Source organism: Ixodes scapularis, unplaced genomic scaffold (assembly GCF_016920785.2).
Source record: "Ixodes scapularis isolate PalLabHiFi unplaced genomic scaffold, ASM1692078v2 PGA_scaffold8__174_contigs__length_109621045, whole genome shotgun sequence".
NCBI lineage: Eukaryota > Metazoa > Arthropoda > Arachnida > Ixodida > Ixodidae > Ixodes > Ixodes scapularis.
Window position 1 is genome coordinate 86936135 of NW_024609883.1, and position 15370 is coordinate 86951504.

A 15370-nucleotide genomic window follows, 5' to 3' on the forward strand; every position below is an offset into this window, starting at 1 on the left:
GAAGACAGGCTCTCTATATCAGATATAACATTTGTTTCCGAGAATACAATTACTCTGTATTATCCAGATAATGGTTCATAAAACTGTTTATTTTATTAAAATGTCGTTTTAAGGCTGCGTGCATACGTGTGCAAAAGAAGAAAACAAAATTCGTTAGCAGTAACGTTCACACTTTCCCACCACTTTTCAAAAGAAAGACACGTTTGTTTCATTTCTATGTCCAATCCGGTGAACGTACCCAGTATTTAATTTTTGCAAGGTAACTTTCATGCTCCATTCGAATAGTCGGATCGCCTTTTCGTTTTGCTTATACGAACATACTTCTTTATGGCAGATCAACTTGTAACCGAGGTGTTTTGCTTTTGTTCTGACATCAAAGAACAACAGTCGGTTTTTTAGCGGTCATGTTCTCTTCGAGATGGACGTTATCTACTTCTGCGTCAGTATATTAGAGTTAGCATTAAGACTACAGGGTCGGATAGTGAAAATGAAACAGCGTTTTTTGGGCCACATAAATAAACTACGCAACGCAGGAAATTGCAAGTCAGTGCGAACGAATGTCATGTAAACAGAAATCGGATGTGGAAGTTTGAGAGCTTGGCGTTTCATGAAACGAAAATGAAAGCAGAAAAGCTACATTTTTCTCTGTGTCGACGTCTAGACTTCCTATTCGAAAAACGAAAAAAAAATGACGTCGTGGACGCCTATGACATTAATTTAAAAAAAAATTGTCAGCTAGATATAAAAGAAATCTTGTTTTGCTGACAATTTTTTTACTGAAATGAAGATTCTCGATCGTTACCTGCTTCTCTTTGACGTGCTGTCGTTACCTCTTTCACTTTGTTCCTGTACCTTTGGCGCTTCTGTCCAGTTACAGGCACCGACAGTGATATTTCGGGTTTGACACGTCCAGATTAACCGCTGCGGCAGATGCCATAGCGTTCGGTTTTGGCAATGTATGCTGAAACAGATAAGAGACTCCTGCTTATTTTTCTTAAATACGATTCTTTTTCTTTTTTTGTAATCTGACACTATTGTATTTTAGTTCCGTTATTATCTTCAGTTAAAAATATTCAAGGTTTTGTTTAGAAGAATTTTCTAAGACTTCGTTCAGACGACGTTTCAAAGACTTCGTTTCGTTTGGACGATGTTCCAACATTTTTGTTCACGTTAAAGGACTTTTTTGGCGTTTTCTATAAAGGGGACAAACAGGAAGAGAAGGATATGTCCCAGTCTCCGTAAATTATAGTTCAATACCATGAGTGAATTTGCTGGAACTTTGTTTGTATATTTCCGTGCACTTTGGCATAAGTGTCACGATTTTTGAGAACGTTTTCTCAATGTAATTAGCCTTTTGTGCCGTCCTGCCAAAGCGCCAAAGGATTATTACCAGGAAGCGAGGCAAATATTAAACTTTATCGCGCTCGTGAAAGGTCGTGGAATAAAATTTGTAAAGAGCTTGCATTCTGACGGGTCTTATAATTACTTTCAGGTTTGAAATAGAAAGCTTGCAAAAGCAAAGGAAAAAGTGCTGCCTAATACAGCGTTGATTGAAACGGAATAGATTGAAAATGTCTCCACAAAGCACAGAGGAAAAGGTTCAAGCTACCCTCATTAAATATTTTCACTACACTAGGAGCGAATTCTGCAAAATATATATATATATATATATAAACATATGGGCTGAAAAACATGTTACCGCCTTTATGTAAAAGTCAATTATTTAATAATTGCAGTCAGTAATTCCGCTATTTCAGACCTTACGGCCGCTTTTTCTTATATACATAGGTGATCTATGTACTGCCTGAAACAACTCTCGCGACGAGGGACAGTGTCTGAGATATTCCCGCCAAGATGTCTTGAAGGTTTCACTATCTGTGCATTCGATGCCTTACGGGCCCATTCCGTAAAAATGAAACAAACACCGAACATTTCTTGTTGACAAATCAAAATCAAATTTTGACAACTCTAAGTAATGTCATGTACTACTCTTTATTAAGGAGCACGTTTTTATGTTTGTTTTTTGTCGCCATTGATTAGAGGTTTTTTGCAAAAAAAAGATTAAGGTTGCTGACAATGTTTATCTGTCACGTCCGCGACGATTCTTCATTGCTCTTTTTATTTTATAAATAATCAGTCAACAATTTTAGAGTACTGTAATAATGATAAACCTGTTAGTCATATATCTCTTACACAGCCCGCCAAGATCGTTTCTACGAAAGAGTATCTATCATATATCGCTATGTGTATGACGAAACGAGATTCGCTGACGGCGACGGACAATTGCGAAGACAAGCCATAGATCAAATAGGTTGCGAAAAGCGCCATTTGTACCGGACAAGAACGTATAGTTTTCCCTGACAACTAAATTGAGAACCATCATGCTCTGTCGAAACTCTCTGCCTGACTGTCGCATTTCGTGTCATTCCCACTAGGTGTTTCAAAGAAAACAAAAAGATTGTGAGCATATTCAGAATTTGTACGTCTTAATGGAAACTATACTCAGCGTCAACTTTCTTACATTGGTACATTGGACATGACTTTCTTTCTTTACTAAACAGCTATTTCGTTGACAAAAACGTATTCTAACTTATTTAAATCTCCTGAATTAATTAAATAAATATTGTAGTAGTTTAAGACACGTTTCCTGGAGGAAGAAAAAGCAGCGTTGCTAGCGAACTACTTTCTCGACGGCGGAGGCACTTCAGATGGGCGCAATATGCGCTTGTGGGTGGAGCTAAAAGATTGTTCTCAGGTTGCATTCGACTATAGGAAACTCGGCAATATGATGCTGGTTATGACGGTGATGATGATGCTGATGATGATTAACTTTATTTTTATAAGAGGTGTGCCATGGTCTCATTGGTTTTGTTCACAGATAGGTGACTGGTGCGCGACTAAAAAAATCCGCCTGGCCAGGGAGTTCTTCAAAAAAATCCGCCTGACCAGGGGGTTCTCCATTTCCAGTGGAGAGGTCCCTGGTTTGATACCAGGTCCAGGCGGATATTCTCAGTGGTGCACCTGTCACCTAGCTGTGTTTAGAGATTTCTGGTTCTCTTTGCCCCCTTGTTCCCCTTCTCTAGAGATTATTATCGCTATTTTAGTCCAGCTCACTGCAGCTTTGCATTAATTGCATTAACAATAAAATATGTCTCCGCCGCACACGATGTGTAGTAATGTTAAATATTTTTGCAGCATGCTAAATGAAAACCTTGAAATGTTGGTTTTTAGAATTCCAGGTAGTTAGAGATTTTCGTTTCTTCTGTTTTGATAATAACTTACCAGGTATACGTCTACCAAAAGGTCCACTTTTAAAAGAAAACCTAACTCTAATAATTAATTTGGTTGAAACGTTGATTAAAAAAGCAAGAAACACGACAAGGTTAAAGAATACAAGAAGAAAGCATCGCAATAGATGCATTCATGTATTATGCACTTCAAATCTTCAATATTACGGCTATATTTGCATTTCTTGATCCTTCGCATTTCTACCCAGTTGAAAAAAAAATCATTCAATGCGAACAATTGATAATGTATCAGACATGAAGCTACAATGTCACAGTCAATCGCCAACGTTTTGTTATTAAGTTTTCCCAGTGTGTTTGTGAACGAATTAGTTGCCGAGGAAACCAATATTTAACCCCCATTACTACTACCCTACAATATTCCATCAAGTTTTTTGTTGTTTTTTTTATTTCCTATGTGAAAGTGTCGCCACAACAATAGCGTACAGAAAAATAATGTTAATTACGCTATTCTCATTATCAAAATGGCTGATAGCCTCAGCTCATTCTTATTTCACAGCTCGTGTTGGAACAGCACCAGAATCGCGTTAAACGGCCGCTCTTCCGACGCTAAGGTTAATTTCTCGGCTGGAGCTCATCGCGTCGCCCTTCTTAATAGGCAAGGCTGATGTGCTAAGTAATTTACGGCTATCCTAAGGAAACTTGCAGTTAGCGGGTAATGCTTTTGCTTCTATCAACAAGAACCGCTGGTTTAAATGGATGTGTAACGGTACGTTATACACATTTCACGAGTACAAAAATCACCGCACCTTTAGTGTATTGTAATTATTGCGAATTAGTTGGGCAACTTCTGCAAGAACATCTGTATTACACTATTACCTTTATGATCCCCAACCTTCTCCACTGAATGCGTTTCCCTTCTTTAGATTGGACCCCGGGCAGCGCAATGCGGCAAAGTTAATATCGCCTCCTAATGTTTTCATAACATCACGGCTATTTTTTTTCCTTTTCACAAGTAATATTCTTCCTAAGAGAGTACTAAAAAGCATTTCTGCACTATTGAGAAAACAAATAGGTATATATGACCGATATGAACCATATTGCACAATACCACGTAAAATAACCTTATGGCAGCTTAAGCCTATTTTTCCTCAATATTAAACACCGGGGTCTATTCGATGTTCGGCAGTGGCTTTCTATCATGCTTTTCCTGTCAGGTGGCCAAGGGACACTAATGTGCTTCCCTGTGACACTGATTTTCTTCGTGTGGCACCGAGACATGTGAAGTCACACTCAGCGAGCTGAAGTGCCTTCTCTCAGGGTGCGCTAAATTAGCCAGTCTGACCGGGCTACAAGTACTCCATGTTATTACTTTGGTAGGAAAGCCTCGTCATAACATAGAAGTGAAACAGAATATATAAAGCGGCTCCTTACGGGTATCTTCATTTCCTCGACGTGCCGTGCTGAGAAGCGAGTAATTTAAAACTAATTTATCCCTCGAGCTTCTGTAGTAAAACAAAACGTATTAAAATCTAATAAAACGCAATGCTTTTTTATTTTTTTCGATCGGAAAAACCTGTTATGCTGTTACTCGTGAGAGGAAGAATTCGAGGTGACCAGGAAAATAGTGAAAATAAGCAAACGCCAAAATAAATATTACCGGAGAGTCATCTCGATCCTCATCTTCTCGTTAAATTTTGAAACTCATGAAAGTTTGCTGAACGTATAGATATGTGAGACGTGCTCAAAAGGGCGCCTGGGAGTGGCAGGAATAAAACGTTAATGAAGCGAGAGTCTCCAAGGAGCGCGTGGTGCTTCAGTCGTGGATCACTACCATGACTGAGAAAGGCGAGAAAACTTTATGAAGAGCGTAGTACAGAAAATAAGAGGGAAGCCTTTCAGGGAAAACTAAGGGGAAGAATGAACACAACCAAAACAAAGTGATTAATAGGAACGTAGAACGTCTAATTTGCCGTGTAGGAAGGAAGAAATAAGAAAAGGTTAAAGAAGAGTGGAACGGAAGAACGAGGAGGGGGGGGGGGGGGGGGAAGGCATGCGGCACGCTAGAACAGAGCAAGTCAGCGATTGCTCGCCAGGAGGGGTGAATCGACCCTTTGCAGCGGAGACCCAATGCAGTCATTTTAAAACCGCGATCACACAGCTAGTAATCATTTTAAAAAAAAGACAACCTGTTGAGTGTGTTTGAGGCATTTTCTTTGTTGCACGAAAGTCCTTCCATATTGGTCATACAGGGACTGTCTGCAGGGATGGTCGAAGCGTAGCTATACATGCACCAAACATGCTTGGGCAACTGCAATTGAAGTGTTTCCGAAAATAATTATGTCATCATGCCTGCAAAAAAAAAACTCCGTGTCCTTTGTATGACGTGTGGGGAGTGTAACTGCGACTTAAGACCACAGGACGTTTCTCTATCCGCGACCGTAAACAAATCTGGCACCTGACGTTTTGTTATGAAGCGTGCTTTCCCACTAAAAGAAGTCCATCCGCAGGGGACGCTAACTTCAAAGGAGAAACACGGCAGCTGGGTTCCAGACCAATTCTAGGAATGCACTGTGGGGCTCTCGTATGGACACTTGGCGAAAAAAGTCGAGCGAGATATTCGGCGGCCTTGATTGGCCGGCGCCAAGATTTAGCGCGGTTAGCAAAAAAAGAAAAAAAACAAAAAAAAAACAGGACAAGCAGACGAAGTGTGCAAACAGAGCACTGACTCCCAACTGATTTTTCAGAAGAAAACACATATCACCTAACATCACGGATCATCAAAAAACATTGTCATCCCCCCCCCTTTTTCTCCCCGGGCACGTGTCAAACCTGCTCAAGAGTTCCAACTCTTTGTCAAATAATGCGATAGAAGGCGTAATGACGCACCTATCATTTTGCTTCGCAATATAAAAGGTCTCTAAAAATTATCTAGTCATCTGTTGACTGTGTCGTCCTAGATACCCGTTTTATGAAGAACGGGTTTGCAACCGCAGATATCAAACTGTACTATCAAGTTGCCTACTGGCGATGATCTAACCGATAGGGCACGCTCTCTTAACCTCACGTTCACACGTCTGCCCGTTTGTCCGCTGCAAACATTGCCACAGGACAATTTGATGTTGTAAACTACACCAACAGCGCACGGCACGCACATTAATTACACTGTGGTTCGTTCCACATACACGACAATTTACCGTCTGCTGTCTACACCCAAAAAAAAAAGCAAAAAAAAAACACCGGCACTCCAGAACTACCTTTTTGGCCTTTCCCTAGCAACCTTACAGGTCGCGAAGTTTTCTCTCAAAGTCTTCCGTCACACGAGTCAGCAAGCCATCTGGGTAGCCACCGTCCTGAAGCCTAGTGGTCTGATTAGCAAACCTGGTCGGCATACGGTGTGGGCATGACCTAACCTATGCCTCCCAAAGGCGCCGGCCGACACGGCCGCCGTATTTCTCGCCGAAGTTTTCGTCAAATGTCCAGATTAGGGCCCCTTGTATTGCGTTGTGCCGAGATGTTTCCGACGATCATTTTCTAGCGGGTAATTTTTGGCTGGCAATTTATGGCTGGTAATATTTGGTGGGAAATTTTTTCGCGAGCAATTTTTGGCGGCCAATATTTGGTGGGTAATTTCTAGCGGGCAAGTGCTAGCGGGCAATTTCTGGCGGGCAATATCTGGCAGGAAATTTATGGCCTACAATTTCTGCCAGGGAATAAAGAAACGCAGTTCCCCAAGCCGTTACATAATTCTCGGGTAGACTGTTTCCTTTTATCGATATGCTCGTAGAATAAAGAAAGGCAAAATAAAAACATGGGTTCGCTTGCAGAAGCTGAACGCTCCAGGAAGTTGGCCCTAAAACTCTCTTCGGCAGCACCTCGAGCAGGTTCTGTAACCGCGTGTGTTAAAATACTGCAGCTCGGTAGCCCGGAGAGTGTAACGCCCGTAAATGAAGACTCACACTTCTACATTTCGTGATTTTGTCACATAAATAATGTGTTTTTAGGCGGATTCGTGCAGTCGCTACTGCGTGATGCACATTGGAGGTCCCACATTAGCGCCCCGGCTGCGTGGTCAAATTTGGTTGCAAAGGCCGAAACAACAGAAGCCACTTACTGGAGTCCCCGAAGTACAAGATTATCGTATAATTTATCAAATTATCACTCTGTGATGAAGTGGCCTTCTGGGTAATCCTAGCCTTCACCGGCCTAAAGACAGGCCACAGCAGGTTCGTGTACCAGTGAGACATTCCTAAACGACCTATCGCATTTGCCGTTAGTCGGGATACGCTCGTCTTCCAATAGCTTCAAGAATATAAAATAGAAACAGCAACGAACGACGAACTAATTTATAACACAGCGGAACTTTCTAAATCACTTTCGTCGTATCATTCTCAAGGGAATACTTTTGCTTTTTTGTTATACTTTCGAGAGGTTCAATGGCGAGGGAAAAGACCCGGAAGGCATCCGGATGAAGCAACGGCTTCACTAAATCAATTTCCGTTTCTAAACCAAAATTACCATTTCTTAAAAATTAAATGAAAGTTTCAACCTGTTTTTTTTTTTTTTTTTTGGTGTTAACTGTGGTAATTGCAGTTTAAGAACAGTTTGTCTTGTGATTCCATAATCGGTAGTTTTTGCGAGAAGTGACAATCATAGCTGGGAAGTGACATGAAAAGGCTTAGAACTCTACACTTTCCGAGTTTCTTAGATTATCGGCGCCTATGCTGTTTATACAGTCCAAGTTAGTTCAGAAGATTCCACGCGGTGTTCAAATTTCCTGATTGTTTCAGCGTATGGGGCAGCAAACTTAGTAGTAAATTCGGAACGATGTAGGAAAGATCTGGATTAGAGGCCAAGAGAACGAGTCCATAGACGTTTTTTGCACGCGCGCTCCAATCCGAACTACAGGAATGCAAAGTGGTGCGACAAATGGTAACGTATAAACGTTCTTACGATGCGTTCACAATAGGTCCAGCATATCAGCATACTGCACGTTCTGTATGTCAATTGCTTTGCATTCCCATGCGTCACTTCTTTGTTTTCGAGTATTATTGGTATTTTTTCCTTAATAAAAGAGACATTATGCCGATAATTGTTGCTAATAACACAATCTCGGCTATAGTTTTATGACTTGCATAAAATACTGTTATATGACATCATATTGAATGGGCATAGACATCACGAAATTTGTAGTTATTTTTTAATGTGTGCATCATAAAACGGAGAATTACCTGTTCATGAGCACACAACAAATGATAGTGATGACGGGGATCACAATTATCATTATTACTATTCTTAATATGATTAGTAGTAGCAGTAGCATTAATAATATAACTAATGGAAGTAGTGTATTGATGAGGATTCGCAAAGTGGTAGTGAATAAGCAGTTCATAAAAAAATACACAAATACGCTTGACGCGCATTTGATGACGACTGAGGCTCGATATAGTTCGCAGTGCTAATGAAGCACAAAAAGGAAGTGCGCGTACATAATAAGGCGACCTATTTCTAAACGCGTTTGAGCGTGCACACTCCGGAGACGCTACGCTCACGCACGATCGCGTGCTCGTCTTTGCCACCAATTTCTTCAGCCCTGAATCTCGATGAAACCGCAAAAGGTCAGTAGCGGAAACTTGCGTTTAGAGTGCTTCGCATAAAAAACAGTCATAGTGTTATCTCTAATTTTTTTTTTTTCTGCCATCCCTAGCAACAAAGCCTTGTTGTGTTCGCAAAAAGCGGTTGTGAAGGCTGGAGCCAAGCCGAGACATCACCAACCCTTTCCAGTTGTGTAGTCAGCTTTTTCTGGCGTGCGTTCCCCCGCGTGCAGCCCACAGAGCCGGCAAACAAGTTCAATACTGCAATCTAGCGCAATTAAAGAAGCGCTAAAAAAAAAAAAAGAACGTAACGCATACGGTAACAAAAAAAAAAAAAACATTTACCGTAACAAAAAACAGAAAAGACGACAACGAAAAACCGCGAGAGGTGATTTCAAAATGAGATAGGCAGGTAAACAAAGCTGTGAAATAAAAAAAATATGGAGGAAAATTGGTACTTAAAGGAAGCTGTCTTCTTGTCGTGATTGTTGTTTTGCAAAGAAACGGCATGGGTACAATAAAATGCAAGAAGAACCTTCGGGAAACCATGTGCCATCGGCTACAGGAAATTCGACGAAACTTTTTATCGTCTGTGAGAAGATTAATCACTGGCGGAAGGGAGCGCCGATATACAGCGTCATGGTATGAAGCGAAACAGTCTCCGACTGTCGAAACTTTTGGAAACGAGCCGAGAGTGCTTTGTTCCCTTTTCATTCATCGTACTAGGTTCGAGTGTACGGTGTCTAGTGAGTATGCTCTTGTATCAATGTCTAGAAAACGGGGAATTTTCTCTGCCCCAAAGGGTGTCTGGCGTCTCTGTGGTAAGACGAAAAGTTTGGCCAGTGAAGTACAACAGCTGGTCTGGGGACGTTAACAAAGAACATGCGATAGCGATGCGTAAACGAACGTCCGAACGATGTTCATCCTGATCGGAGCGTGGTGAGAGCGGAGATAAAACCAAGGATCTCTGCGTTCTAAAGCGCTAGCTTTTGCTCCTGACTCCTGCGAGCAGCGGTGCACCAACACATTCATAGCAGTGTGTAATACAGCTGTTTCATCTTTCCCCTTTTCGCCCCCTCCTCCCCCTTTTCTTTTAGGTGTTTAGAACTCTGTGTCAGACGACACTATGATAAAAAAAAAACACACTCAAGCGATCACTAGAGGGTCTTTATGCGCGCTTTACTTAGGATGATGACATCTAACCATTTTGTTCGAAACGCTTATTTTTTTATTTTTCTTAAGCGCGTCAAAGAGCGTGTCCCTGCACGCGCTCGTGGCGCTGAGAGTGCCACGGCATCATTATGTTTTCAGCGATTTCTTTATATTTTCCCTGTGAGCGCGAGCTGCCGGCATCGGGTACTACCATAGCCTCCCAAATACTGAAAAAGCCAGGCAGATCGCCATGAGAAGCGGCCGCCGAAATAGGAAAGGTGGAGCGGCTGACAACGGATGAGAGGAGAGCCACGTGACTGGCGCCCCGCTGCGGCGAGACGCCGAAACACACTTCTCCCGAGCGAACAAGTGAGTTCCGGGTCCTCGCCGCTGAAAAAGCTGTGCGCTGACGTCCAGGTTCCCCGGTTCCCCGAGAAATGACTCTTTGCTGCTCTGTGCTACCAGATCCTCGTACTCTAAATCTGCTACCGGAGACTCCATGACTCAGTCGTCGAACTGCCAGGCTAGGTTAGTATAGAGGATGCTATAGTATTACAAATGGTGGCATCACCCCAGAGCCGTGTATATAGAGAGTTTAGTCAATGGGAGGCGCGGGCAGAGCCAGGGTTTGCACCAGACGCAGAAAGTGGGCTTGACATGCTTTCTTGACCAACCAAAAGGCTAAAAGAATCTCCTGGCGGTGGTAGCGAGAAACTGTTTTAATCAAAGGTATAAATATTCCTATATAGTTTGAATAAGCCCGTAAGAGTGAAGTGTAGTAACTCTTCGTGGTTCAAAATAGGGAGCACGTGATGTTTCGATCATGATCATGCAAAAAGTTGTAGGAAACAAATGCGCCGCTCAACTCTGTTTTGCTCGGACAGAGTGTGACCACTCCAACGGCGGATTCCCGACCCTCGGCTCTAGGCATACAGATTATGTCGACCGTCCCGCTATACTTCTCACCTTAGAGGCAACTACTAGAGGCAAAAGCTACGGACCACCAGATCGAATTACGAGCCACCTAGAAATTGCGTGGTTTTTCGCTTCAATGCACGTGTCGGTGCCCGCGTCGAATGGGGATGGGTGGACAGTGGCTCGAATTGAATGGCACTGAGTGTCTCACCAATTTTACATCGTAAAGAGAGCCACAACATACAGGCTTTATGCAGTGTCGAAGCCACAGAAATGATGATGCACTCTTTGGTTCGGAACATTATTAGGCCACGCATAATAAATGTAAAGCATGTCATAGTTTAACGTGTAACATGATTGGACTTGGCGGCCTGTGACTTTGACCTTTATTCCATTGTAGGACGGGGCAAAGTGTAGTCGCACTGTTCCACCATGATTTTGGATGACCGTGATTGAAGCATCACGTGCACCATAATTTCAGCCACCGAGGGTTACTCCGGCACTTATCAAGTGTGTTTCTCGCGACCACCACCAGGGTATTTTTTCCGGCTTCTAGTTCGCCACATTCGAATTCCTGAAGGCCTCCCTGGAACACGCCCAGCCCGCCTTCGGCGAATGGCGCCTCCTCATTTGTTTTCTATATTTCCCAACGAATGGCCGAACTCTCCACATTTACGGCTCTGCATCACCCTAAACAGACGGACATCGAGGCACCCTAGCGATCACAAGCAGAAGTTAAGGGAACGGTAGCAGTGCCTATTTTATGATACCTATTTCAACGTAGTATCCGGTGTTTTTTATTTCATTTTGTGCGCTTTTTTAGGCAGCTGCAGCTAAAATATTAACCCTTTACCGCATGACTTTTTTTACGACGACGAGAAAAATATATTTCATGCAGCTGGGGAATATAAAAACATAACTTAAAATATTTTTCAAAAATTATAATAAACATGCGAGATTTTTTATAAAATTAGGTTTGTGCCATTTATGGGACAGCATGCAGTATACATAATTTTATTGGAACCACAAGACATTTTATTCAACTTATTTTGACCACACTATTTGTGGCAATATTTGAAAGAATATTTATTGTTTGGAAAAAAAACATTAAATGACAGATTTGTGTCAACATACACAAACATTTAGGACGTGTGAAACTTCAAGAAACAGTTCCTCTCTTTGTTCAGGCAGAGAGGAACATTGCACTTCTGGCATGACACAAAGGATTTTGCCTGGCAACTCGGCAACTTGCATCTTGCCCGTGTCTCGATCCATAGGGGGAAGTGGTCCGTCTTGTCCAGGCGAACGTCCTGCGAGGGTACTGCAGCTGCAGGACCACGTCTCCTTTTCTCGATGAGTTGAGCCTCGACTTCGTTGCTCGGGCGCCCTCGTTTTCTCTCGGCAGGTTTTCCAGCTTTGCAGAGACCTTCAGCTACAGACAACTTGAAGTCAGCGAGCGGCATTCCTTTTCCATTCCTTCGCCTCCAGAGGAGCCAAGAGTTTACTAATGCCAAATCAAGGACATGAAAAAATATCTTGAGATACCATTTCTTTGATCTGATTTGAATTCTGTAAAGCCCTAGCATGGAGTCCAGAAGATCCACACCCCCCATGTAGCTGTTGTAAACTTTCACCGACTGCGGGCACGGAACCATCAGGTGTTGTTTTTCTTTTCGGTCATACCTCTCAGCTTCAGCCACTGGGCCACTTCCAACATAGGTAGACAAAGTGGTCACTACCTTGTTGTCATACCACGCCACGACACACACGTCGACACCATCGACTGTTGCGGCTCGTTCAGTCATGCTGCCACGTCCGTTGGCTTTCAACTCGGCTTCTTTTGGTAGCTTGCACCCAGGCAATCTGTTGGCTCTCACTGTTCCTAAAGGAAGCAAGCCCTTCTTGGCAAGTTGAACAGCAAGTGGCACACTGGTGAACCAGTTGTCAAAAAAAATTTTGTGGTTCTTTTGCTCAGGAACAGTCTTGCACAGTCGCAAGACTATACGTTGCTGCTAGCGCCAAGGTCTGGACAGCCAACCGGTACGGTGTTGTTCTGAGCGCCAGCAAACACTTCAATTTCATAACTGAACCCCGATATTCCACTCAGTACAAATGCCTTGTATCCCCACTTGTGAGGTTTTTTGGCGTTATACTGTTTAATTGATGATCTTGATTTTGTCGGAATTATTTGCTCAACTACTGCAAGATACTCCTCTTTTGGAATCAAGTGCAGCCGCGCGTTTAGCATGTCCAAAAGCGGTCTGATTTTGTGCAGCTTGTCGTGAGATGGGTGACCAATGGGGGCAAATGTGGTGTTGTCGTTGACATGGAGGAACCGCTTGAGCTCCTCCCAACGGTTGCACGAGAGGATGCCCGAAATAGCATGCTGCCCGATGTGACTGTTCCAATAAAGTCTCGTCGCTGGGAGCTTCACAATGGACATGTAGAGAATTGTTCCGAAGAACTGTTCAAGTTCTGCTCCAGTTACACACACTGGCTTGTTGGGCTCACACTGTACTGAGTACAGGTTTGTCTGATCGACTATGTGGTCCACAATCTCAGGTGTAATAAAATATTTGAAGTATTGAAGAGGTGTGTCGAGTTCAGTAACTTCTCGTGGAAGTGTGGTATCACCGGAAAACTTCACGGCCTCAGGATCATAGACGGATGTTTTTTCTTTCCAAGTTGGGATGTTAGTCTTCTGCTTTTTGATTCTTGGGGATGGCAGGAGCTCAGCGTCATCGACCGATTCTGTATCAGATGATGAGAGGTCATGCAGGGGTACAGTTTCTTTCTCTGGTGGCACGTAGAGGTCGTCACCATCGTCAGACAGCTCACTGTCCTCGCTTTCATTTCCATTTCCAGGTGGTCCCTTGCCATAGAATTTCCGAGAATCCATAGGTCTAAGAAGTGTAAAACACGCACATACTTCAATTACAATATTCAACGTCACCATAGCAGACTGCATGTTGTGCCACATCTGGCACAAACTTAAAAAAATGTTTTGCAAACAAAATATCAGGTCAGTGTTAACATAATATGCGTCTAGGGTATCCTAAACAAATTAGAAACAACTTCTGAATTACTGAAATAAGTCACATGACAAGAACTTACCGTATGTGCGATGAACTTTCACAGAACGAACCCACGTGCACGGAAGATTCGGAAACCGAAACAATGCGGCTGTCAGTTTAAAACGCCACCGATAGATGGCACTACTTGCTTGGCGCACAAAGCGGAGGTATGTGCCATATCTGGATCCGCATGCAGTTTGAGCACAAGGCATAGCTGCAATATCTTATATATTCTTAACCGGTGTGTTCCATATATGACCCATGATGCGGTAAAGGGTTAAATACAGTTGACACATATAATTGTAAAATTTATTTTTCAACAAATTTATAAGTTTGGCGAATGACGAGGAAACAAACGTTGTTAAAGCTTTCCTGAAATGGGCCAGTCACTTGAAATGTTACATTTACCTAACGATTGTTGATCTAATTCCATATGGTGGAGGTTAAAGAGTCCATGTGAGTAGTCGTCCGCACTATGACATATCTTTTTTAACTTTTAAGGCGAATTTATTTCCCTCTATGAAAATGTTCATGTGCGAGAGGAGACTGGCAATGTGTATTACCCTGCAGCCATGGTGTCATCAGGCCGCCTATCAGGCATATGGTTAGCTTTGCCTGTCACATGGCTATTGCGATACTTCATAACAAAGAATATAAAAAGAGGTATTTCTGCCTTTTTACGTAACCTGTCCTCTACAGAGGGGGAGGGCAAAAAGCGAGTTTAATGCAAATACACCGCGGTCATTGCGAAATCCACATACAAACTGAAAATGTTTCTTACGGATTCAGAGGTGGAGGCAAGCTTCAGCCTTTTGGAGCAGGTCTGGGAGCAGCAAAGATGCCCCTTTGGAGCAGCTTTGGAGCAGTAAAAGTTGAGCTTTGGAGCAGCTCAGGAGCAACTAAAATCGATTTTCGTAGCAGTACAAGCAAATCTTGGAGCTGGTAACCCGAGTCAAACTCTGTGCTGTAAGCACAGATGTGTTATCCGAGACACACACAAAAAATATAAATAAAAAAAACAACCTCATGTGACGCTCCAGAACCATTTCCAAACATGACCTTTCATTAAATATATCCCAGCCCATAGCAAAAAAAAAATATTTGAATGGCTGCCATTGAGAACTGTCCTGGTGGTAGCGTGTTGGTTCCTCTCATGGATTTACAATAGTAGGCATAGGCAACTAAAGAAAAAAACTTAAGCCTCATGAAAACAAAACATTTTCACTATCTAACAACCTAAATCGCACGTTCCACAAGTCAAAAACAAAACCACAAAAAATTGACTGACAAAACTAGCAAGTAAGACCATAAGACGGAAGGTTTTCCTTAAGTCAATGCGGCGCGCAAGTTTGTCTCCTTCTTGCAAAGGAATCGCATGACGTCAAAACGC

General features: G+C 42.6%; 1 protein-coding gene across 1 annotated transcript; it reads right to left on the minus strand.

Annotated features, from left to right (window-relative positions):
- Nucleotides 1–12905: 12905 nt before the first annotated feature.
- LOC121833618 (piggyBac transposable element-derived protein 3-like) lies at nucleotides 12906–13805 on the minus strand. Its single transcript, XM_042287049.1, has one exon. It carries the CDS (start codon nucleotides 13803–13805, stop codon nucleotides 12906–12908), a length of 900 nt encoding a protein of 299 aa, XP_042142983.1.
- Between the last annotated feature and the right edge of the window lie 1565 nt (nucleotides 13806–15370).

Coding starts and splice junctions, on each gene's coding strand:
- LOC121833618 (XM_042287049.1), bottom strand. CDS start 13,805: ATGGATTCTCGGAAATTCTATGGCAAGGGACCACCTGGAAATGGAAAT.